The following is a 25,656-nucleotide window of genomic DNA, read 5'->3' on the forward strand; positions in this document are numbered from 1 at the left end:
CTTGACCCATGTGTGTAAATAATCTGGGTGTGCCATGTACTGTACAATTAAAAACATTTTAGCAGTCACAACCATCTGGACATAGTTGACAACGTATCAAACATCACTTCTCAGAACCAAACAACTTTTTTTGGAGTTCTCTCCCCTTCCCAGTACAGCTGGCTTACAGGACAACTTGGTGGTGACCAGAGTACTCTGGGTTTACCAGTCTCTAAAATACACAGTAGGTGCAATGTCCTATACAGCTTTAAGCAATACAATACAAAAAAAAACAAGCCTTTGAAAAAAAATGTTACATTTTATTCAGTTTGGCTGAATACAGTTTCACGTTTCATTACTAGCAAACAAATTATATAAAATGGATTTGCTCTGGGGAAGTGTATAAAATGAACATAGGTGAATTAAAACATCACAGAAAGCACTTGGGCTCCACAGAAAGTTACTGAGGCATGCTGCTAGGAGGGTTAACCTGGGTTGGCCAGCAGTTTTGTTAGTGTCCTATTCTCCTGCAGGCAGCAGCACACCGTGAAGGTGAATAACTCCTGAACCCATCAATGGACAAAAAATAAAAAAGCTAGCCAAAGAGCAGGCAGAGGTTGGGACAGTAACACAAAATGTTCAAACTGCAAGCTCTGATGTAATGTAGCCATTTAATATAGTAATTGGGGGAATCAAAGGATATGTGCATTACTAAAATCTTTGGGGCAGATAAAACACTGATAAATTTTTTTTGCCGTTTTGCTGGAGCTGCTCTTCAATGTCTCACTGGTAAAGCCCCACTGAACAGTTTAAATCCTCTAAACTTATTCCAGGTGCATTAAAACAAAGAGGTGTGCAAAGTCCTGCAGTTGGTTTTCTCAAGAAAGCAGCCACAGCTGGAGTGTAATAATCTGTCCTCTGTCAGCATTCTTCAGAGAAGGACCCCTGCTGTGTGATTGTGGAAGTCTCCCACACCCCATGCAGAGTCAGATGAATCTTTCTCCCAGTCAGAAGCATGATAGTTTTGGAAGACTTCTAGCAGTGAATGCTTTCTACAGAAAGCAAAAGACTTCACAGTTTCGCCCCTGGTGCATCTGAAGGTAAACTGAAACTTAGTTGGCTCTAAACCCTTATCAAAAGTCCAGTTTTAGATTTGCTGTTCTCTTGCATGATGGGAACCACAACTAAATAAGGGCTACATAACTGTTTAGTTTATGTACCTCTTGTTACTGTGCAATGCAATTATGCAGCAGCAACAAATATGGGTTGCAACACCCAGCTGCCACAAACATGCATCCATGGTGACCAGATATTGTCTGCTGAAAGCATGCTCACAGCACACTGAGCTCTTGTTCATGCCTTCTAAGAATCAGCATGAAGGGTTCTCGATCATGTGACTGACCAGTGGTCACAATAGATGGCTTCCTTGAAAGCAGCATGAAGGGGGTTAAATATGTACAAAGTTTGAAGGATTTTCACTTTTTTGCTCTTTCCAATGTCGAGTCTATTCAAAGCCACCTAAACTGGAGGCACCCCAAACAGTCTCAAATTGGAAGCTTTATATAATACTGTGACCATTAACTGTAGAAAATGTTGCTCTAAGATTTTGTATGAAATATGCAAACTATTGAGAAAACTCAAAACAACGGCAACTGCTACTGTACTTACATCCTGAAACAAACCTAACATACTATCAGTTTATTGGTGAACAGTTTAATTCACAGATTTCCCCAAAGTGTTCTAATGCAAATAATAATAAAAAAAAATAATAATCTTCCTTCTGCTCAGTTTTTCTTCTCTGAAGCTTTGGCCGCCTTATTCAGAATTTTCTAAAGAGAAAAAAAAAAAAAAAAATTGTGCATGAATAAATCAGAAGGTAAGCTACATTTAACAGCAGCCAAAAATGTGATTGCTTTAGTTTTGGTTGGATACAAGCTGGAGAAAATAGCCCAGTTTCCACCTCAATACATTTTACAGAATGCAGTGGGAGTAGAAGACATTGGATGACAGAGGAGATCTCTGGTGGATCATGCAATAAGCCTTTGATGATTACCAGCAAAAACTAAAAAACATTTGAGGAGTCCGAGTATAAAATTAAACCCAAAAATACAATTGAGAAAACTGTAAAGAACACTCGACATTCAGTGGCGCTGAATCTGTCCTGGGGTCCTGTTCAAATAATTATCAGTCTTCTAAAGACAGGGTTCTCAAACTCTAGTCAGAGGTCTGCAGACAGCTGCCCATGTCTGTACAAGGGAAAGCATTCATTTTTTGGATTTCCGTGTCTTTATTAAAGTTAGCTTGTAAAAGGCAGTTTTTTTTTTTATCTTAATGCATAAAAGATAAAGCCTTCTGTGTGTAGCAACCCCTCTAATACTTACCCAAGAGCATTCCAATTCCAGCGACGTTGCAGGAGTGTTTGGCTGCCCGGCACTCCCAGTGCCCAGAAAAAGGGGATGGGCCAGGGAACAGCTTTGTGTCTGAATGGACACAAGGAGCTGCGGCTCAGGTGCCCCCATAGCCCACTGCTTGCTGTGGGGGCGCACGCACACAGGAGCACTGAACAAGCACCCGAGAAGAGGATCGGGCTGCTCTGAGCAGGCAAGTATAACATGTTCGTTATTTTTAAAGAAAAAAAGAATGAGAAAAATTGTATATATATATACAAACACACACACACACACACACACACACACACACACACACACACACCTTAAGCTTCTGATAATGAGCCAGACTGCTGCAATGTGTAACCTTTGCCACCTCCTCATTTGTGTAGAACAGCGAGCACACTCTGCAGTAGTAGCCAGTTTTGGGAATCACATAGTCCACTCCTTAAAAGAAAAAAAAAATGCATTACAAAACAGTCGATTCATATAAAGTGACAAATCATGTATAAAAGTAAACAAAGACTGCTGTGCTGGTAATAAAAAGATAACACCACAGATACTTTATCCTTAAAGCGGGGATTCACCCAAAAAAAAAAAAAAAATTTCTAACATTACATGGAGCCGACCTATGAGACCGACAGCATGCCGTTTTTTTTGTGCGTACATACCATTATAGGGCTATTTTCACCCCCGGCTTTTCCGCGGGAGTGGGCGTTCCTAATCACAGGCTGTGATTGACGTGCTTACGACCGGCGCATACTGTGCGTCACGAGTTGCCGAAAGAATCCGAACGTCGGTGCGCAGGCGCCGTATAGAGCCGCACCAACGTTCGGCTTCTTTCGGCAACTCGTGACGCCCAGTATGCGCCGGTCAAAAGCACGTCAATCACAGCCTGTGATTATGAACGCCCACTCCCACGGTGGGTCAATAGTGATTGACAGAAGAGAAACTGCTGCAGTACTAAGGTAAGGATCACAATAAAAAAAAAATTAAAAAAAAAAAAACACACAACGAATTAGTTATTGTTTATGCCTGCTAGTTTACTTGAGCCAAAGTCAAAAGTTAGGGTGAACCTCAAGCTTTAAGAGGGGACCCAACTTCATGACATGCTAGGTAGTTAAAGGGTCAGCATGCAGCCCAGATCTAGAAACTGGAATGCTCCCCAGGGACAAAGAAGCTGATCTGACAAGTGCTGTTGCATGTAGAGCCACACAATGTGCTTATTCTGCACTTGCAATGCTAGTTGATATACTCAATTTACAGATTTATTCTAAAGTCAAGCTAAATAAAAGCTCATGGATTATTAATATGTTGCCCAAGTCCTATACAATTAGGCTAAAGTTATTAGAATCATTAACTAGTACAGTCACACATCTTTTCCTTAAAATGCAAGCAACTGATAGTCTGTAGCTGATCTAATTACAAGTGTATACAAGATGAAATGAAGAGAAGTAAAGAGAAGACATCCAACCACAGCTCCTGCACACGACTGGATGATGGAAGCACACACTAGAAGAGTCAGTGTTCATAGGCTTTTGCTCACATCAGAACGGTTTCTCACACAAGTCTATAGGAACGCTGAAGCAGGCCAAACACACATGCAATGTGAGGTAAAGAAAATAATGCCCCCAAATACTTTAATTTTTCCCTGAAAGACATGTGCCTGCCAAGAAATCTCTGCTTACAGCATATGAATAATTGAACAACTACTACTACAATAAAAAGAAAGAAAAGACTCCAAAAGAGCTTACCGACAGGATTGTTGGTCTGGTATGGCCCAAGCTCATAATCTGCACTCAGTGCCAAGTTACTGGTTTCTGCAGCACTCTCGTCAGCAACAGTTTTAACACCTGTAAGCACGTCCTCGGCACTCATTCCTGCTTTAGCCGTTTGATTTCCAGCAATCTCAGAAACTTCCAATTTCATCTTGTGACTTTCCATATCCTCCACATCACCAACTTCATCAAGAGTAACAAAATCTTCCATATTCCCATGAAAGCCCTGTGCCTTCTAGAACGAAAGGAAAAGTTTCGAAAAATCAAAAACAATTCTATTTTCCCACTTAAGACAGCTCCCCGTAAAAGCATGTAGCCATATCTCTGCATTAGTGCACTGACTGCAGGACACCATGGCCATATTTATCCAATTGATGGTATACAGCAAAAATTAAAATACATTTAAATAAGCAGCTAGCCCAGAATCATAGTATCCCTAAAACCTTTACAAGGTGAGGACAACATATTTAAAGCTCCCCCCCCCCCCTTTCCTGTAAGGTAAAGTCACAATGTGCTAGTATGCATCGTATAATAGCACGTTATGTGAAAAGTGCCTTAAAACAAAGTGGTTCCAGCACAGCGATGTCAGCCATTTTAACCTGTATTGCTTCCGGGTTGGCAGGCTACAACTCCAATTGGCAGGAGCAAGAATGACATCACTCACATGCATGAGTCGCCAAGCACAGGGTTCCGATGGAACGCCACCTGTGGCCATTTTCAGAGCGCATGCGCCAGTGATGTCACTGGCTGCATGCAAGGTAAATATCCTTTAACCACTTCATTACTGGGCACTTAAACCCCCTTCGTGCCCAGACCAATTTTCAGCCCTGACGCATTTTGAATGACAATTGCGCGGTCATACAACACTGTACCCAAATTATATTTTTATCATTTTTTCCCCACAAATCAAGCTTTTTGGTGGTATTTGGTCACCTCTGCGATTTTTTTTTGCGCTATAAAACTGAAAATTTAGGGGAAAAAAACACTGTATTTACTTTGTTATATGCCAATTTTTTTTATTTATTTTTTTTAAATAAAAATTTCCTCGGTTTAGGCAGATACGTATTCTTCTACATATTTGTTAAAAAAAAAAAAAAAAAAAAACGCAATAAGCGTATATTGATTATTATTGATTATGGTTTGCGCAAAAGTTCTAGCGCCTACAAAATATGGGGATAGATTTATGATTTTTTTTTACTAGTAATGGCGGCGATTCGCGATTTTTTTGTCAGGCCTGCGATATTGCGGTGGACGTCACGGACACTTGACACAATTTTGGAACCACATTTATACAGCGATCAGTGCTATAAAAATGCACTATTGTATAAATGTGACTGGCAGTGAAGGGGGTCAACACTAGGGGGTGAGGAAGGGGTTAAATGTATTCCCTGGGTGTGTTCTTACTGTGTGGGGGAGGGGACTGACTGGGGGAGGTGACCGATGGTGTCACACAGATCGGTCTCCTCTCTCCATGACCGCACGTGGAGCTCTGTTTACACACACAGAGCTCCACGTCCTGCTGTGTCACCGACGATCGTGGGTGTCTGGCGGACATCGCGCCCGCCAGGCACACGCATTGGCTCCCGAGCGATGCGCCGGGCACGTTGTTTCCCCGCGGCGCGCACGGGGAACAGGACGTCCACCCGGCACTTGAGAGCCGCGCTGTGGATGTCTTTCGTCCATAGCGCGGATCCCAAGTGGTTAAATGGTGCACGTTTAGAAAATATTCACACTACATATAGGTAAGCCTTATTATAGATTTACCTGTAGGTAAATTTTAGCAGAGGAAGTTTACTTTTTCTTTAACACTACATAATATCATTATCTATAGACAAGGCAAATCGCATCAAATTAAAAAACAATTTGCTGAAAATATAGCTAGAATGATTAATACCTTCTTTTTTCCACCAACAGCAGGAGTTGAAGAAAGTGGCTCTTGGGCCTCTCCTTGATCTTCACTCATCTCTTGTTGATCCAGGTCAGAAATGTCAGGTACTTCTGCCCCATCTTCTACGGAGCCACTCATTTCCATGAGTGCAGTTGCTTCTTCATCCCCAGTCTCCTCTGCAAGCTCAGGCTCACATGATCCAGACACCAAGTCTGTTGGATCAGTCTCCTCAGTGGTTTGGTCATTATCTTCTGTGGTGACAACTTGTGAGGACTTGTCCGCATCACTTGACTCAGATTTGTCAGTCTTGCGCTGCTTTGATTTGGCGCCATTCTTCTGATCTTGGGGATGAGCTCTCTTTCTGTAGATGTGGAATACCAGCTTACACAGGGTTTTCAAATAATAAAACAGTGACTATAATACAGGGGTGCTATGCAAGTGAAATGTTCCATGTTTGGGACTTCCTACATATTTGACAGGGCCTCAACACCCCCCAAGGTCCAGTCACCTGAAGATAGTTGCATGCGTGGTTAAAACCAAGATCCCAAGTCATTTGTATGATTAAAGTAATATTGCCATAAGTCCCATAAAAATGTATATACACTATGTCCTAGAGTGGCCATGCAGATTCTAGATACAGTAGAGCAAGGGAGTGGGTCACATGCAGGTTTACCACATGACCACGAAGGGAAAAACCTGACATTCAAAAACCAAGACAGCTACCACATCTAAGGACCATTAAAGTAGCAATTTAATTTATTTTGTTTCTCACATTAACTTCCATCTGAATAAGCTAGTAAACATGCTTATCAACTAAAAACTGAATAAAGGAGGTGCAGAATGTTACAGACATGCACATTAAAAATTACCTGCCCTTTTCTTTTTCAATTGAAGTATTTGGAATCTAGGGGGGGAAAACAAAAACACAACATTTAGAAAGCAGAATAAATAAAGCCACCCATACGGGTAGAAGATCAATACTATGTAAACAAGCGAGATCGGCAAGCAGATTACTAGCCCTTGTACCAAATAAAATATGTATTAAGTTGGTACCTTAACCAATTTTTTTTTAACAAGCCTCAAATTTTTATTGCACTTATGCCCTCTATAATCCGGTGGATACAAGCTGAAATTTGTACTGCAGTGGAAACCTATTCAGGACTTTTGCTGGTTCACACTTGCAAATGTGCAGATCAAGCTGCAACGCTTCAACTGCTCCAGAAACTTGTCGCTTATGGTTGTCCCAAACTCCCCCAAAGTTATAACAGCTCACACTTCACTGAAACAGTAGAGCAGTGGGCCAAAGATTCTGCAGTGTACTGGTTGTGCCACATCCCATCCAGAGGCAGCTGGTTTGATTAAAAGATACAACAGGCTATTGAAGGACCAGATATGCAAGCTTACACATACACTAAGGGGGTTGGATCGGGTCCTCACAGGCAGTCATGTTAAATTCTAGGTCAATAGCCAAAGGCACACCAAGAGAGGATGGTGGGGGGGGGGGCAGAGATTCCACAGCTGGAGTGCAGAGTTCAGTATTTATGCAAGGTTCCTGAAAGAACAGGGCTTAACAGATACCATGTTGCTGCTTCCCTTGACATAGAAACCAAGAGTGATGCATCTGATGCACATCTAGGAATGGGGGCATTCAACAGGAATGTTTGAAGTTATATCTGTATATTTCCTCTCCTCCCTATTGAGTAGGGGTGCAACGGATCGGCACGATCCGTCATCCGAACGGGTCGACCTGTTTGGATTGGCACAGAATGTCATCCGGAGCGCACCGCCGCCCCGCCCCTAGGAAAGGCCGCGGCTTCGGCCTAGCTCTGGAGCGGACGGCCATCTTGGTACGCCAGTAGAAGGAGCTGTGAGCCCCGAGCGCGTAGCCCGTTGTACTCCCCACCTCTCGTCTGATTGCCTGCCTTGCGACGTCACCGCCGCTTCCGCGTTCCACGCTGGATAGCGTGGAGCTTCCTGCATGCAACATCGCCGAGTAGCCAGGGGGACATCGCTAGAGCCTGCAGACCGGCACCCACAGACCAAAGGACACCCCGATGGACTATATCTCCAAGTGAACCAGTAAGTATATATATTATACTTACATTTTATAGAAACTTTTGGAACATTACAGTTGGCGCCTCCTTTCTCACTCCGATTTGCTTACAGAGGTTATGGACACCCTCTGAGGATGGCTGCCTTCTTTTTGCTATTTTTTACATAGATCTACCTAGAGATGCCATTGGAGCCACCATTAACATTGTTTTATATAGGCATCAAGTCACGAGTGCTGGAATTCCCCCTCTATGAATTGGTACACCTGGTGGCTGCTGCTTAGGTGCGCGCTGACGTCATCAACCCTCCCTCCTGCCCGTGGATCTGATCTAGCCGGCTTCTATTCTGCAAGAGCATGTTAATATTACAGTGGGGGAGATGAGTGGATATTACAGCAGTGGGGGAATCTGATGTGTACATTTAATTTTTTTTTTTTTTTTGCTGTGTTTTTTTGCTGATCCGAAAAATTATCCGATCCGTGACTCCTGATCCGAGGATCGATCCGATCCGTGAGTTTTTTGATCCGTTGCACCCCTACTATTGAGGTTCTTTGGGAGGGTCAGAAATCCAGGCAAGAAGCTAGAGGAGAGATTGTAGCTGAAGGACCGGGGTCTACTGTTTATGCATTATTAGAAGGAACAGATAATCTGCTTTGTTTTCCACTCCACAGGCTGTCCTCGATTTGATCCACAGGAAGACCAGAGAAAGAGAGCACTTCTTTGCAGAGATAATCCATCCACCTCACAGGTGTGGCATCAAGATGCTGATTAGACAGCACTATTGCACAGGTGTGCCTTAGGCTGGCCACAATAAAAGGGCACTCTAAAATGTGGAGTTTTTTGTATTGGGGTGGTGCGACCACCATGCCACACGCAGTGCAGCACATCTCCTTCGCATAGAGTTGATCAGGTTGTTGATTGTGGGCCATGGAATGTTGGTCCATTCCTGTTTAATGGCTGTACAAAGTTGCTGGATATTGGCAGGATTATCATATACGTCAGATCTTTGAGTTCCACTCATGATAAATAGGGGCAGAACACAAAAAGGAACAGAAATCAGGTTTTGTTTAGAGTTAGGCCCCTTTCACACGGTGCAGATCAGTAATGATACGCCTCCGTATGTCCGTAAGCTCAGCGGGGATGGTTCCGTATATCCCCGCTGAGCTGGCAGATGACAGGGTGGTCTCCACACACTGTGCAGGGACCGCCCTCTGTCTTTTCTTCGCTCTCCCCTATGGGGGGAGCGAATGAACACGGACCGTATGTCAGTGTTCATCAGAACCGCTCTGCAGACGGAAGAAAAAAAAAATAGGGTTTTCTTCCGTCTGCAAAATCGGATGTTTGCGGAGGCAGACGATTACGGGTGTCAGCGGATGTTCATCCGCAAACGGATGGATGAAAAAGTGAACATACGGTCCGGACGTGTGAAAGGGGTCTTAGAGGATGCTTCTCAAACTGTTTTGGTAACAAGTACATAGGCCGTCCTCAAACAATGGGAACTGTTGACAGTTTAGCAGTCTATTGTCTACAGTAGTACAATATAGCAAGTAAATTATGCGCAAGAAGTTTATCAGAGCATTGTTATTGGAGGCAGCATAGTCAGTAAAAAAAGCTGAAATCAATGAAAGTTCCGGCTGTTTGGGGTGGTGATGGGGGATGTGCAGGTATGTTAGAATGGGAGTATGTACACAGGGCTGCCGTCAATAAGGAACAGAGACCATGTTCCAATCTGGGAGACAAACAAGGAGAGAGGCGCCTCTGGGTGCAGTACTTAAGACAGTTTTTACATTATTAAAAAACACAAGTAAAGAAGCCACTCACATTTTGGTGGTCAATCAAAAACGTGTGGATGCAGTTTTCCAGGAGGGTGGGTAGGTATCATCTGGTGAAGTCTTTTCCCTTTGTCCCTGGTGCAGTGCTGTGGGATGCAGGGGATCTGTCCTTCTGCCGCTGGTGTGATCTTTGATTTTCGGCGGTGGGCAGGGGGATCCTGTGCGGCGCTGCAAGCCGTGTGTGCCGATGGACGAGCAGGGATGACGTCACCAGGAAAGCGACGCGTTTCTGAATGCTGGCCGCGAGTAACAAGGCTGCCGCATTCCTTTCTCAAGGCACACACGGCTTGAAGCGCCGCACAGGATCCCCCTGCCCACCGCCGAAAATCAAAGATCACACCAGCGGCAGAAGGACAGATCCCCTGCATCCCACAGCACTGCACCAGGGACAAAGGGAAAAGACTTCACCAGATGATACCTACCCACCCTCCTGGAAAACTGCATCCACACGTTTTTGATTGACCACCAAAATGTGAGTGGCTTCTTTACTTGTGTTTTTTAAACATGTAAAAACTGTCTTAAGTACTGCACCCAGAGGCGCCTCTCTCCTTGTTTATTGTCTACAGTAAACAGGTAGGTTTTGTTATTTGGCAACTATGCTAAACAATCTGACATAAAAAGGTTTTTATGTTATACAAGCTGGGACAGGGCTCCCAGCTCCATAATGCCTTAACACCAAAAGACTCATCTGCAACTAAAACAAAAAACAAAAGTTTTGCCTTTAGTTATACTTTAATTTAGGATATACCTCGTAGAAGAGCATCTGCTCTAGCTTCCAAACTTTAGGCAGGACATGTATACCCAGAGCATCAGCTAAATCCACCAATAAGCAAATATAAGCAGTTTGAAGGCTTCAAAAGTAATTACTTACTCTTAATACAAGTTTTTTGTATCTTTGAGAGAGGTTTACTTTCACATTTTTCCCTTGGAAGATGAGAGGGATCTTGCCACAGCGCTCTACCATAGTTTCTGCATCTTCTGCTTTCTCCATCTCAACAAAAGCCTATAAAAAATAAAAATAAACCTCAATACAAACCAACAAATGCATTAGGTACATATCAAGTACGTAGAGCTAAAATGGCCTCTTTTTTATACTTCGCATTTAGTGAAAAGGCACTTAATCCCTTCCAGCACAAGCCAATTCTGGCATTCCTCATGTTACCACACGTTTTACTAGAAAATTACTCAAAACCCCCAAACATATGTTTAGCAGAGACCCTAGGGAAAAAAGTGGCGATTGTTCAGACAATGTTTGCGCAGCAATCTTTTAAAATGCAATTTTTAATCAAAAACACACTAAAGTTAGCCCAATTGGGCACACTCGTGGAATGGTGTTAAAACTTCGGTACTTAATCTCCATAGGCTATGCTTTTTTTTAACTCTTTCAGATCCATGCTATTAGCCAAAGGAGGGCTGCAGCACGGACCGGCTTTGCCGGACGGCAGTCGATATCCTCTTCGCACGCTCTCCGTGCGCCCCCTTTGATAGAGTCAGAGACTCGGGTGATCAGATACCAGCACCTTACCACGTGATCAGCTGATCACGATGTAAACAAGAGCTCGGTAAACGTTTTTTTCTCCTCACGCTTACAATGAGGAGGGAAAAAAAAATAAAATAAAAAATAAAGCTATCACCAGCTTTTGTGCAAGAGACATCGGACCCAAAGAGGAAGAGGCACATCCGCCTTATCTGTGCCCACCAGTGCAACAAATCAGTGAACACCAGGTGCAGCCTCATCAATGGAGAAAAAGAACCCTTTTGCAAATTTATAACAATATCTAAAATTGTTTTGTCTTTTGTCATGTTAAACAAAAAATAAAAAAACGCAGTTGTGATCAAATACCACGAAAAAATTAAGATCTCCATTTATGGAAATTTGGGTTCAGTGTTGTATGGCCGCGCTAAAAGCTGGTCTGGGCAGGAGGGGTAACCCCCCAGTAAGCAAGTGGTTAAAGTGCCTCCTCCATCCCCACGTGCTCGCACATAGAAGCGAAAACAATATGTAGGTCGCACCTGCATATTTAAACTGGGTTCAAACCACACGCAAGACATCACCGCGAAGGTTAGAGCAAGAGCAATAATTTTAGCCCAAGACCTCCTTTAACTCTAAACTGGTAACCTGTAAAAGCTTTGCCTTTGAAGATTTTTTTTTTTTTTAAGCATCGCAGTTTTAACCACTTGTCGACCGCTGCACCCTGGTATACGTCGGCACAATGGCAGCAGTGGGCAAATGGACGTACCTGTAGTCCCCTTTAAATCGTGGCATTGCAGACGCCAAGTGCTCCGCGAGCGTACCTGCGGAGTCTATCTGCGATAGTGTCACGGAGTGGCACAACAGGGAGATGCCTATGTAAACAGGTATTTCCCTGTTCTGCCTAGCAACATAAAAAGGAACCACATTTTCCCATCATCGGGAGCAGTGACCGCTGTCATGTCAGTGGTAGCCCATCCCTCCTACAGTTACAATTACTCCCAAGGACACACTTCACCCTTGATTTCCCCCTAGTGTTTCACCCCTTCCCTGTCCGTGCCATTTACACAGTAATCAGTGCATTTTTATAGCTCTGATCGCTGTGTAAATTACAATTGTCCCAAAAAAGTGTCAAAAGTGTCTGCCACAATGTCACCGTTACGATAAAAAGCGCAGATCGCCATTACTAATAAATAAAAATGCCATAAATCCCCTATTTTTGTAGACGCTATAACTAGCGCAAACCAATTTACGCTTATTGCAATTTTATTTACCAAAAGACATCGGCCTAAACTGAGAAATTATATATATTTTTCTAGATTATAGCAAAAAATCGTTTTTCAAAATGGTCGCTTTTTGTTTATAGCAAAAAATAAGTAAAAAAAAAAAAACCAGAGGTGATCAAATACCACCAAAAGAAAGCTCTATTTGTGGGGGTGGGTGGGGGGGGGGGGAGACGCCGATTTGGTTTGGGATTTACATCGCATGACCACGCAATTGTCAAAGCGATGCAGTGCCGTATCGCAAAAAGTGATGTCAGGAAGGGGGTAAATTCTTCCTGGGCTGAAGTGGTTAAAGCGTGACATGTTGGTATCCATTTACTCTGTGTAACATCTTTCTCCATTATACAAACATTGGGAATACTTTAGCGGTTAGTTTTTTTTATTCATGAAAGTTTCTCTCCCCCCGAAAAAAACATTTGAAAACTGCTGCACAACAAAAAGTTCAACGACCGCCATTGGCAAAAATACAAAAAAAAAAAAAAAAAACACCCCATTGCCCTCTGGGTGATCTATGCACATTGCAAGGATTATAACAACCTTTGTTGCATATTTTTAATCTTTTGAAGGTCTGAAGAAATCCCTCTGTACTGAGTGGGTCTAAAGGGAGTGGATTCATAATTGTCAGCTGTGAAGCTGCTGGGCCTGCATCACTTTAGAGGTGTTCCTATTGAATGCATTTCTAAAAAAAAAAATTTGTTGCAGTGGATACCTAAAATCTGACTTGTACATTGGTGAGCCAATCACACAAGCATGAAATTAGTTTATGGGGGCATGTCCAGTACACACTGTACAAAACTCTAGGTAGCCATATTGCAATGCATTCCCCGAAAATTTACCGTTGCTGCAGATTGAAAAAGGAAAAGTAATTTAGAACATTCAATTACAATATGGATGGATTAGTGTCGCAATTCAATGCGCTATATATCCTTCCCACACCCCCCAAGAAAGTTAAGTTACTCTTTAAATGACCTCAGTTAATCTGTGCTTTGCTTTCCCTACTCCGTATAGGTGAATTTGAATGAATGGCAAAATGTGTCTATACCTGACTTCTCATTCTCATCAGTATGTAGGTCTTCACGTTTCCATAGGTCTCAGCCAGCTTTACAATTGCACTGTCAGTGTAGTTTGTTTTTGGAAGGTTAGTAAGGTGTATGACACGGCCAGGTTCTTTATCATCGTCTGATTTTGCCTCAGCCATTCCTTCAGCTTTCCCTTCTGGCCTCCCTTCTGGCCTTCCTTCAGGGTTTTCCTTAGGTTTCTATCATTTGACAAATGTTACAAGGAAAAAGCAGTGAGAACATGACATGCACGGTTTCCATTTCATTGGGGGAAAAAAAAAAAAGTATTCCTTAAACTTCCTGTGGGAATTTTTTTTTGCAATTCAATATAGAAGCTCCCTGCCAATTCTTACATCCAAATCCATCAGGAAACTCAAGAACCCACAGCAAGTGGGTAGAGCCAGGACCTCAGGCAAAAGACCACCTTGTGACATCTCAAAAAGTCAAGCAGGGTCAGTACACTCAGAACTGATCTACCCATCTTTGGGTAAGCAGCATCTCAAACGAGTTAAAGGGTCACTAAAGGAAATTTTTTTTTTTGCTGAAATGACTTTTTACAGGGTATAGACATAAAAGTTAACTGATTCCTTTTAAAAATGATTAAAAATTTAATTTAATCCATCATATAATGTGCCTCTAGTTTCACGTTCGGTTTTAAAGGTACATACATGAAGTTCCGGGTGAGAGGTGAGTCGGGAAGACTCACAGAACAAAAACAAATCCAGGGCAGTGTTTTTAAAAGGAATCTGATTGGTTCTGAGGAGTTTTAGACACACAGTAATGACAGCTTAGACCACCGTGAAAATCTTCCAGTACGATGGTTATAAGGAAACAGGCAACCAGGAAGTGTGGAGATCACAGCAGAATTACAGCTACTTCAAAGCAAAAACGAACAATGAGGACATGAAACCAGTACTGCAGTAAGGTAAAGGAAGCTATTTAGCTAAAAAAATGTTTTTCTTTAGTGACCCTTTCAAAAACCACACACATGTATTAGCGTTTATAGCCATGGTTCAATAAATTGTAAAGGTGTGGCACCCCCTAACCCCCCCCCCCCCCCCGATTTATTTGGTTACAATGAGTTGAAAGCTAAACTTGACATACCTTAATACGCTTATATTTTTGTGACATGTGTACTTGGACCGGATTTCCAAATACAAGTGCAGGCTTGTTAATGTAGTAATCAACCATAGCATGAGCCTCTGCTGGAGTGGACATTTCAATAAAAGCCTGTTAATTGAGGGAAGAAAAAAATAAAATTATGCAATGCTAAAAACAAAATGTACTAAACTCATTGTATAGCAAACACTGCATGCACTTTTCATTCTAAAACGTGCTGGAATAGTGTGTTAGTTCAGCAAAAATCACGAGCTGTGATCTGCAGATAACATGGATGAGGGAAGTGGCTACTCTAAGAGTTAAAGCTTTGGCATATGGCTAGAACTACAGATGCTAATCACCCAGGTTTGGTGGTTATCTGGGGTGCTCAGTGTGGACAGACAACCCAAAGTTATTACCAGGGCAATAATTAAACATACATTGAGCATGAAGGCATTGTGTGGAGAAGTGTGCTTAGAAAAAGTGCATCTTTAATAAAAGCAGATTTCTTAATTTACGCAACACTACTAGTATAGTAAAACAAAAGAACACCCCTATTGATTTGCCAGAAATCCAGCAAGCTACCAATTTCCAGAGCAGTCAGCTGCACTAAAGTCCAACTGGTTTACTGCCAGCTTGAACCGTTCTCCCTCGCTGGGCTACAGAATACATTGCCCTCTTCAACAAGGGGAGGTTCTCTGTAGTGCAGCAGGATAAATGTTGGCACAAATGGCAACACTGATTAGCATCTTGGTGCTCAGCATGCACAGTACATTGGTAGCTTGCTGGATATCCAGAATAGTTTACCGTTTTTTTTCTCAACCCCTTGGCGGCAGCCGCACACAAATAAGCAGCTTCTCGGCACCGAGCGGCCACCCATTTGTGTAAATACAGCTCTGCCAAGAGCGCGCGTGCTCTACAGTTACCAGTGGCCAATGGAAAGCTCTGATCAGGTTACCACGTGACAGCCAAACGGCAGTCACAAGATCATAAACCGTGCCCTCCCTGGCATTTTAAACTCCTTAATGGCCTGGGAGATGCTGGTGTCAATGAGGTTAAAGAGCTACAACATGGAGAAATGTTGATGTATAGCAGAGATGTATTAAAAATGTGTTTATTCACCTAAACACATTTTAATAACCCACACCACTCCAGTATGAGCTTTAGCAATATGAAACAGACCATGGTATCTTGGGTATTTTAGTGCATAACCAAGAATTTCCAGGCCTGTATTATCAAAACTTACGGTGACTTTCTGGAGTTTTCGCGCTAAAAATAGCAGCTGTAAAGCGCCTGAAAATTGCCTCAAATGTCACCCCAGTGTGAAAGCCTGAGTGCTTTCACACTGGGGTAGGAAAAAAGTCCTGCAAGCAGCATCTTTGGGGTGGTTTGGGGCTGCCCATTGGAATGAATTGGCAGTGCTTCGGAAGCACCGCTACACAGGCGGTTTTAACCATTTCTTCAGCCGCTAGCAGGGGGGGTTAATAGCGCCTGGCTAGTGGCCGAAAAGCGCCAAAACAAGCGGTGCTTTCACGGTCAACGCGGCCACAGTGTGAAAGTAGCCTAAATGATAACCACCACCTTTTAGCAGTTTCATTTTATTGCAGGATAGCTTAAAAAAAAAAATCTACCACCATTATAGCCATGTATAGAGGGTGCAGAAACAGGAAGGTAGCACTGACTAAGATAAATGGCATCCAACCTATAAATGGAATATTTTGGGCGGAGCTGAAATGAACTCAATTGGAAGCATGGTTTTGACAGTTATACCTCGTTCTTTTTGTTCAGAATGAAACAGCTGGCAACCGTTCCAAAAGGCTTGGCAAGTTTCAGAAGCTGGAACCTCAAATTCCTTCCTCGCTCAAATTCCATGATATGAACCACCCTGCCGTTGCCCTAAACAAACAAACAAAAAAAGCATTCAAAATTAAAACATCAAATAGCAAGTACATCGTCAATGACATGCAATGAGTACTTCTAGGAACCACATAGCTTAGAGCCCACAGGTATCCAACACTCAATTCTCAGCTTCGTGTTGAGGTTGGTGCCTGAATCTCCATGTCCAAGTTACCATGAGTATGAAGACACACTATTTGATTTTAAGAAAAATCTGTTTCCTATGATCAAATATTTTTCTAATACAAGTTGTGTTTATATCTTATGTTTGAATCTTGGAGTGAAAAAATGCATGTAGACAAATTTCCACACTGTATCGATCGGTTCTTTACCAAGCATGTTGTAGGCAGTTGTGACATGAAGTTCATTTACAATTGTAGTGTACACCACACAGTGGCGGTGCGTCCATACTGGCGCACTGGCACCACCACCGATGGATTCATGCATTGCATGAATCTATGGTCGCCGCTGACAACCCCCTGTTCAGGCACCCGGGCTTATTTTTGGGCGCCTGAATTACAGCGGCAGGGGGCGATTTTGAAGCATCCGATTAGAGCCATAGGCTCCAATAGGAGTCAAAAGAGGTAAACAGCGAGCGCAATGCTTGGCACTCGCAGTTCACCCAGTGGCGTTAGAAAAGCAAATTAATATTCGCTTTCCCAACACTGAACTGCCTCTCCGCCAATCAGGTGCTCGGGTCAGTTACCCATCACCTGAAACGTCAGGCGCTGCGATTGGGATGCTTATCAGGCGTTCAATCATATGAGAGTAGAAGAGGACGGATGGGAGAAGACAGACACCGCTCGCCACCCAACCGAGACAGGGCAAGTGTCAGGCAGATGGGCGGTGGAGCAGTGGCTGCATTTGATGGTCTTTTTAGATCTTGTTTACGCCCCCCCCAAACATTTTTGGAGCACCAGAGCAGACATTACCAAGTTAAGAATCTGAAAACAGGAGGAACCACTTTAAAGGTATACGAACCATTTTCGTTGACATTGGCCTTTGTCCTGGCATATCATCATGTCCTGCACAATTAAAGCACAAGCATTACAATTTTACTTGGTTATAAAGCAGAATGCTTTTAAAAAAAAAAAAAAAAAAAAATCTGCATTTTAGCAAACTCTGGCTACCACCGCAACTGCACAGCAAAAAAAATTACTAATGCTCTTGCATGAGCTGTGTGCTGTAAACCAACAGTCTATACATCTCTGACTTACAAGCATTCCAAGCAAAGGCCTGAAAGGATATGACATCCCTTCCTAAAACCAAGAACTAGGTGCTCAGGCAGACTTCACTCACCTACGTAACCCCTGAAGTTTCCATGTCGCTCATCAGGACCACCTCTCATGTTCATCCCGGGAGGAGGAGGAGGTCCCAGGAGTCCAGGGGCTGGATTGGTTGACTGCTGCAACATGTAAGGATCACCCCTGCAAATATTTCATACATTATTTTCCAAAGTTTACACTGGATGTGAACGTGAAAAATTTCAAGAGGAAATTACACAGAAAGAAAGTACACCTGACCAGAAATCTTAAGGGTTACACCCACAGGATATGTATAAAACTGAAAGCTACGTTACTTAAATGTTACCCAAGTTATAAGGGGGGGGGGGGGGGGGATCTCAAGAAAAGCAGCTTGTGCTTCTTGCGGCACCTCTAGGCTCTCAAATATCAACGTCAGATTTGAGTCAGATCTATGCACAACTTGTGCTTCTATTGGACCTAGAATCATATCCCAAAAGACATACTAGCAGATTTGTCTACTGGTCGAATTTAGCAATAGCACACATATGCAAGTTCTAGTAGTGAATTGACATATGACCAAGGCTAGGACTACACACTCTGCTACCAAGAAGTTTAACAGCACACCCTGTTCACACAAGACAAGTAACTGTCTGCGCCAATGGCCCCCTGACCTCCCCCTCATAGGACTGCTGAATAGTAGGGTAAAGGCTTAGCAATGACAAACAGAAGATAATGTACAAAGAGTAGTTATAGTGCATGTTTGTTACACTTACATTCCAGGTTCAGACAATTCTGGAAATCTGCACAAAAAGACCAGCAACAGATTAGTTTCATGCAAAATTACAATCTGTAACAGAACATTGGAGGGAATATACACATTCTAAACAAACCTTTTAATCTGAAATGCAGAATCAGGCTATTTATTGTCCCCCATTAAAAAAAAAAAAAAAAAAAAAAAGTGTAATTTGAAGGCCTGCTACATAAATGGGCTGCCAAGGAACTCACTGGACCCATTATTGTCTGGATTGTGAGTAGCTAGTGTTTTGCTGTGGAGAGCACAATTTGGACAGATTGGGGGAGAGCTTTATTTTGGAGCGCAAGCACTTTTTCCCGGATGAACTTTGCACATTGATTTTGTTGCGCCAAAGCTACACGGGACACTTTACCTATTGGACTGCACTGGACACTTTATTGTATTTACAAACTTTGATTACACAGGACACCAACATATCTCATAGCACTGGACACCATTTTCATGATAGGTTTATTTTTGCATGATATTTGTATTCCTTTTGGCACACTTTACAATGTGGATTTTTATATTTTTCTTTACGTTGCATACATTTAAGGATTATATTGTTGGATACTGCTAAAAGGGGACAGTGCAGTCATTTGTAGGATACACTACTCCCAAAGGTTTGTCTACGCAAAATGACCCCATGTGACCAACACTGGACCAATCATAAAAAATACGCAGTCACATGCTACTCCATAGGAGTACTAGCCCTTGTTTGTACGGGTTTAACAGAGTAGCAGGGATGCAAATGAGACTGCTGGGGGAGGGAGAGGTCATAACTGCATTGGCAAATCACGTTTTGTTCAAATTCGGTGCAACAAGCTTCTTTGCTCAATGACTAACTGATATTTGCTTAAGGAGTTTTAAAAAGCTGGAAAAGTGTGCCACCTATTGCCCCACAAACAAACCACAAAAAAGGAAAGTGGTGACCACTGGATTTTAATGTGCACATGTCATGAGAGGGGAAAAAAAATGGTTTAAAATAATTCACTTACAGGTCAAGCAGCAGCAGACGTTGCTTTCTATGGTACCCTCCATTGATATGTTCTTTCCAGTTCTATAGAATAATAAAAATAGAAGCATTAGAATAACATTTCCAGAGAAATGTTCAGCAACCAGAGCCAAAGACTCAAAATTCAGGGGGGAAAAAAAAAAATCCCAAAAAAACACATTGCCATGTTTGAAAACCAAATTCTTAGAACTTCTGTCAGGCTATTGTCTAATGCCATGGGGGAGGTTTCCCCTTGGTTCAAGTATGTTCAGCATAAGTGAAGTCTCTCCAACTGGGAAACAAAACTAGAAAAACCAGACAGATGTTTTAAGCCTTCAAAAGCTATCCACATTTTTTGCTGGAGCTGCTTAAAAAGGGGGGCTAAATGTTCGAAAAAAATAAACGTCACTTGCCTCCACTGTGTAGCTCGTTTTGCATATAGTGGCCCCGATCCACGTCTTCTAGAGTCCCTTGGCAGCTGTCTCGGCTCCTCCCCGCATCAGCTTACCCACCTGGGAAGTGCTTTCCCAAGGCGGGTTACATCACGGGCACGCTCAGAGTCCAGCTTTTGCGTCCATAGACACAAATGCCACCCACGTCATTGGATTTGATTGACGGCAGCACGAGCCAATGGCTGCGCTGCCATCAATCTATCCAATGAAGAGCAGAGAAAGACCGGGCCAAAATAGCGCGCGTTCAATGTGGGACTTGCGAGGACTCAGGGGGGCCAGTAAGCATCGGATGTTTTTTCACCTTAATGCATACACATTAAGGTGAAAAAAAACATGAACATTTACAACCCCTTTAAACAAAAACTGATTGGATCCCATCTTTGCCTCAGCACACACCTTTAGCTGCACCAGGAATTACAGCTGACTGGTGCTGCCTGTGAGGCCGCAGAAATCTATATACTACAATATGGCAGAACACACCCACAGTAATAACCTGGGGCTGGAGCTGTAAAGCGCCCAGGATGCTGAATCAGCTTAGCAATACCACTGACACAATCCCAAAATCCTTGACACTTTACAGCTTCCAACCCCCACTGTTGAAGGTCTTCTGGAATGGATATAGAAAAACTATCCTAGGCCACAGGTAAGCAGTATTTTCCCTTCGTGCATCTTTTATTTGCCTTGATCTAAATTAAATAGGTGCATGATTATGATTTTTAGGCAATTACAGATGCTCCTAATGGACATTTGGAGCAATATCTAACCAAGATAATGCAACAACGTTTGAAGTTTAAAATTGTCCTCTGGATATCTATAGGAAACTGGCATATGCTTTGAAATACCAGATTAACTCAACACTTCCTTCTGCTCTGAGCAAAGTCACCTTTTAATTTAAAATGCTAACCTTTGAGGGGTGTTTGTACAGAAAAAAAAAAAAAACACACACACACCACACATTTGAAAAGTATCCTTTTTTCCTACATATAAGGATACAAGAATACTAAGGCAGAACAGTGAAGGGGAAAAACAAGTCTCCGTACACCAAGCTGCAAAAGACAAAAAGGATTTGCAAAGACTGAGAAGAAAGTGGTGAAGTGTTATAATAAATCAACCCTGATGCAATTCACTGTGCTTTTTATGCAAGAGAAGGGCTCCTCATTGACTAGCGAGACTAAATGCAATACCAGGCTTGAATCAAACTCAATACCTGACCAAATAGCATTAGGTGTTCAAATGAACACAGATTCCTGACCAACAGTCAGAAGGCATGCCAAGTATAATAGCTGAATGAATTTGTATGTCACATAGAAATCAGAGGGTGACAAAATGCTCATCCAAAGATAGTTTGAACGTATTGGTTACCCCTTTCTCCAGCAATTAAAAAGTGAACAGGATGAATCTGAGTGAAGAAGTAAATTCTTCCAAATGCGAATGTGTTACTTAAAATGTAGCTTGTAAAGCCTAAAAAGACTTTAAGCGATTAAAAAAAAAAAAATAGAAAAATAGCAGCTAAGCTACGATTGTCTGCTTGATTTGGTTCTAGAAGTTTCAAAAACAGAAAATGCTTTTGATTTTAGGGACACAGAGGAAGAAGGAATTCTGAGAAATATAGGTTATATACAGCCACTTACAGTTTTGGACAATGGCAACAAAAAAGCTTAGGCAGTAAAACCCCCTTGTTGAATGTTCATTAAGGAACACAAGGTCAGAGTTTGAAGGAACTCTGAGATGTGCAACATCCAAATATGGGGCAAACACAGAAAATGAATGCCAATAAGCCTAAAGAAGCAACCAGGTCAAAACTGAGGGAGCGGTTATACTGGCTGCCGATGTCCCAATTTTCTCTAAGTGACTGCATAACCCCCCCATATGTCTCAGAACTCCTGACCCTGTGTTTAACCATTAAGAGCCACTATTAGAATATTAACTTTAAACAAATATAGATAGCTAGAGGCAGGGGTAAAGACAACTTTCCAAGACAGGTACAATTGAATGGTTTGAGGTTGGATGAGCTGACCTTCTAAAAGACGTAATGAAAAAGGGATAAGTTTGCACGGTTTGTCCAGTCAAATACAAAAGAGCAAGGACTGGCTACAAAGTTTAAGTACAAGTAAGCTATAAAAGCTTAGGGACAACAAGATTAGCTCAACCAAATGTAGGGCCCATAGAAGATTATGCAATTTGCAGCCTATATTAAAATATAAGCACATGTGCATACTGAGGCTTCTTGTGTGTGGCTAAAGAGACATACAAGTCATGTTAACCTTTATAGTTAGGCCTAGAAAACCCAGCAGATTACTGGGCATAACCAGTTATTTTGGATATGTGCCAAGGCACAATGTTAAAAAAAACAAAAAACTGGCTTTAAAATGATTCTGAACTCTGAGATGTCCATTAAAAGCCCAATTTAAAAAAATGATTTGGAATCAAATCTGTTTTTGCAGAGTAGATTATGAAAGTTTTGTGAAGCAAAGCAATCATGATCATTAACACAGCGAGAGAGAAAGTCATACCCCTTGCATGACACCAAAACTAATCTATAGAGAATTTAGGGATAAGATGGGGGTGGGATAACTCACCTTAATTGAATTACAAGGTATATCACACAGAGTACAGAGATGGGGGTACACTTTAGGCGTAAGGCCATGGAAATCATCAATACTTCTACCGGATGGCATTCCTCTTGACTTTTCAAACATAGATCTTTCTTGTGCTTGAACGTAACCCAAGCGATCGTAGTTACTCTCAAGCTTACGAAAAGAGGGTTCAGATAAGAAGCTGTCATTTCTAAGCCTCTCTCGATCTCTTAAGCGTTCATCCATATCCAGTCTCTCTCGAAAAGCAAGTTCTCGAGAGCGGCTCCCATGATCATGGTCAACCACAGGATTGAGACTAGAGGGGCGATCATCAAAACTCTCTCTTCTGAAGGGCCGGAGGTCATCCCAGTCATCGCGTGAAGGTCTCATTGGATCGCGAGACAGTCTCTCTCTCCTTAACATAGCAACGTCTTCTGCCCTCCTCCTCTTAAGATGCTCAATAATCTGAGGCAAATTCTCAGCGGTGATCTTTTCCTCTGGATAGCGACTCAACTCATCCAAGTCACTAGAGGAAAGACCAAAGCTGGCCAAAATTTTACTGGCCTGATCAGGATCTCTGGGTGGTTGGGAAGATAAAGGTGGCAGACCCCTGCCACCAAGGCTTAAAATGGATGGCAAGTTTTGAGAAGAGCCAGAGGGCATCATGCCACGGGATCCTTGCGGGCCCATTTTAGAGCTAGGACCTAGGGTCATCAAGCTGGAAATTCGGCTAGAGCTTGGGCCCAATCGACCAAAGCCAGATGATAAAGGCTGATCATTTGAGAGAAGGCCCATTCTGGATGAATCTCGTCTGCGTTGATCAGGTAGATCTCTGCTTAGGGATGAATGCGAAAACTTAGACATTATGGGGCTATTCTCTCAGGATTCTCAAGAAGAAAAGCAAGAACAAGGATCAAGTCCTGCAGCTAGTGTACAAACACTTGAAAACGTTGTGACCAAGGAGACGGATGAATCTTCTTTAAGAATATAGACGCCAAGCAACTCTGTAGAAAAACAAGCAATTTTAGTCATTAAGTTACAATATCCACATAAAAAAAAAAAACTTTGGGCTTAATGGAAAACATTTAAAAAACAGGTCAAGAAATGGTCTCACCTAAGACCCAACATAACACTAGCCAGAGGATATCCAGAGATGACAGAATATATCAGAAATACAGCTTTTTCAATGCTATACTTTTTCTGGATGAAACGATTAGAAGATAGATTGATACAAAACAAGCAGACGGCATTCTATGAAATTTGAAAATGTCAGAATTACAATTTGTCACGTTGCAAAAATATTTTCGTGAATTACCTTCGAAAAGAACTTATCTGAAAACAGAAAGTTTAAATTGAAAGGTGGAGGGAGGGGGGCGGCACCGTGTACTTTCAGAGAGGGAGAGAAAATAAAATGAAAAATAAAGTGATAGTAAACGGAAACCAAAAATGATGCAGTCATTTGATGTGGTGGTTGCATTCGTTTTTAGGTTTCCCCTTGTTTTCACCTGGTGATCTGGCCAGTACCACACCTGTTGTATTAAGAGTCCATCCACTCCATATGAAGGTGCACAAGGGCACCTTTGGACAGCAGCATAATAGCTACACGTGATGGGGTGATGCGAAAGGGGGCAGAAGACACTACTATGACAGTGTTCTTCATGCCGCCTTTATTGGGGATTGATAATTTTAGTAGCACAGCCCCTGGGCATCTTTGATTTCCTCCATCTTGTTTAGGTCAATTTCTGAAAGGTTGCCTACCCCCAAAGCAATCGTTTTTCCCCCTCTCCTTTCAAGAAAAAAAAAGACGTTACATAAATAAAAGCTGATCATTTTAAGCACTGTCAATGGCTGGTCTCATCTTGCAAGAGAGCTTGATGTTTTGAAAAACAGATTTACTGGCAGGATCACAAGATGAAAATGGAAAAAAAATTAAAATAAAAAGCCCAAAAAGAAAACTGAATGCAGCCATCACATCCAATAATTGGTAAGGTACAATAAAATATTTGCTTTTAGATTTAATACCACTTTAATATTCCATGAAGAGAGCACCAAAGCATGCATAAACCATTCTAGTATATCTTAAAAAAACTCATTCGAACACCAATATTTTCAGGTAGGAAAAAAAAAAACCAAGGAAGGTATACAAGCCAGCAAAATCAATAGCTAGTGAACATTGAGCAAGAAGCCCATCCAAGCAAACAAATATTATGCAACTTTTGGTCATCCAAATTTTGGTAAGCATGAAAAAGGTCAAGATAATGCTTTACACATTAGAGTAACAGCACCTGAGCCAGCAGTGTATAATCTTGTTTGGATACCGAAAGCCAAGCGGGCTATTGCCCACTCTGGAAGCATACTGACCATTTGTTGGAATCTGCCCAGCTGACTGGACAGTTGGTTCCGGCTCTTAGAGAGATGCCGAGAGGTGAAGCCAACTAGCCGTGTCTGTCTCTTTCTAGTGTGGTGCTCCGGGGAGCACATTGAAGAGTGGCGATTGACAGTTACTTAGGGCTGCAACTAACAATTATTTTCATAATCGTTTAGTGTTTCGATTATACGGATAATATCCTAAAAAAACTCATTACATGCTTTTCTGCAGCTTCTCTATTGAAGTATATTGAACCAAAAAAAATGGCACCGTTTTGCGTTAAAAAGTCCTTGCCCTTTCCAAATACTCAGCAGCTTAAAAAATAAATAAATAAATACAAATATGTAAATGAACTGTAGTGTGTTTCTGCAAAAAGCAGTGAACCCAGGCCTGAGATGTTTAGTAACATAATGGGGTTAAAAAAAACTAAAATAAAGTACAAAAAGAGCAAATAATCGCTACTGTAAGGGGTTCATTTTTTTACTGCGGGACAGTGAAAGTAATATTT

General features: G+C 42.1%; 1 protein-coding gene across 2 annotated transcripts in view; it reads right to left on the bottom strand.

The window, feature by feature from the left end:
* Positions 1 to 278: 278 nt before the first annotated feature.
* The window catches only part of MATR3 (matrin 3), a 33,878-nt gene continuing 8,500 nt past the window's right edge, over positions 279 to 25,656 (bottom strand). For both annotated transcript variants that reach the window (XM_040345843.1, XM_040345841.1), the window contains exons 2-15: positions 22,784 to 23,784; positions 19,757 to 19,818; positions 18,739 to 18,765; positions 18,021 to 18,148; positions 17,703 to 17,746; positions 16,596 to 16,721; positions 14,832 to 14,957; positions 13,712 to 13,927; positions 10,787 to 10,918; positions 6,902 to 6,936; positions 6,039 to 6,393; positions 4,121 to 4,379; positions 2,692 to 2,813; positions 279 to 1,808 (exon numbers count right to left, since the gene is read on the bottom strand). In XM_040345843.1, coding sequence (XP_040201777.1) covers positions 1,764 to 1,808; positions 2,692 to 2,813; positions 4,121 to 4,379; positions 6,039 to 6,393; positions 6,902 to 6,936; positions 10,787 to 10,918; positions 13,712 to 13,927; positions 14,832 to 14,957; positions 16,596 to 16,721; positions 17,703 to 17,746; positions 18,021 to 18,148; positions 18,739 to 18,765; positions 19,757 to 19,818; positions 22,784 to 23,644 — 2,538 coding nt within the window. In that variant the 5' untranslated portion in view covers positions 23,645 to 23,784 and the 3' untranslated portion in view covers positions 279 to 1,763. The remainder of the gene's footprint in view (positions 1,809 to 2,691; positions 2,814 to 4,120; positions 4,380 to 6,038; positions 6,394 to 6,901; positions 6,937 to 10,786; positions 10,919 to 13,711; positions 13,928 to 14,831; positions 14,958 to 16,595; positions 16,722 to 17,702; positions 17,747 to 18,020; positions 18,149 to 18,738; positions 18,766 to 19,756; positions 19,819 to 22,783; positions 23,785 to 25,656) is intronic.

The sequence above is a fragment of the Rana temporaria genome, chromosome 3, assembly GCF_905171775.1.
Source record: "Rana temporaria chromosome 3, aRanTem1.1, whole genome shotgun sequence".
In the NCBI taxonomy this organism is placed as follows: Eukaryota; Metazoa; Chordata; class Amphibia; order Anura; family Ranidae; genus Rana; species Rana temporaria.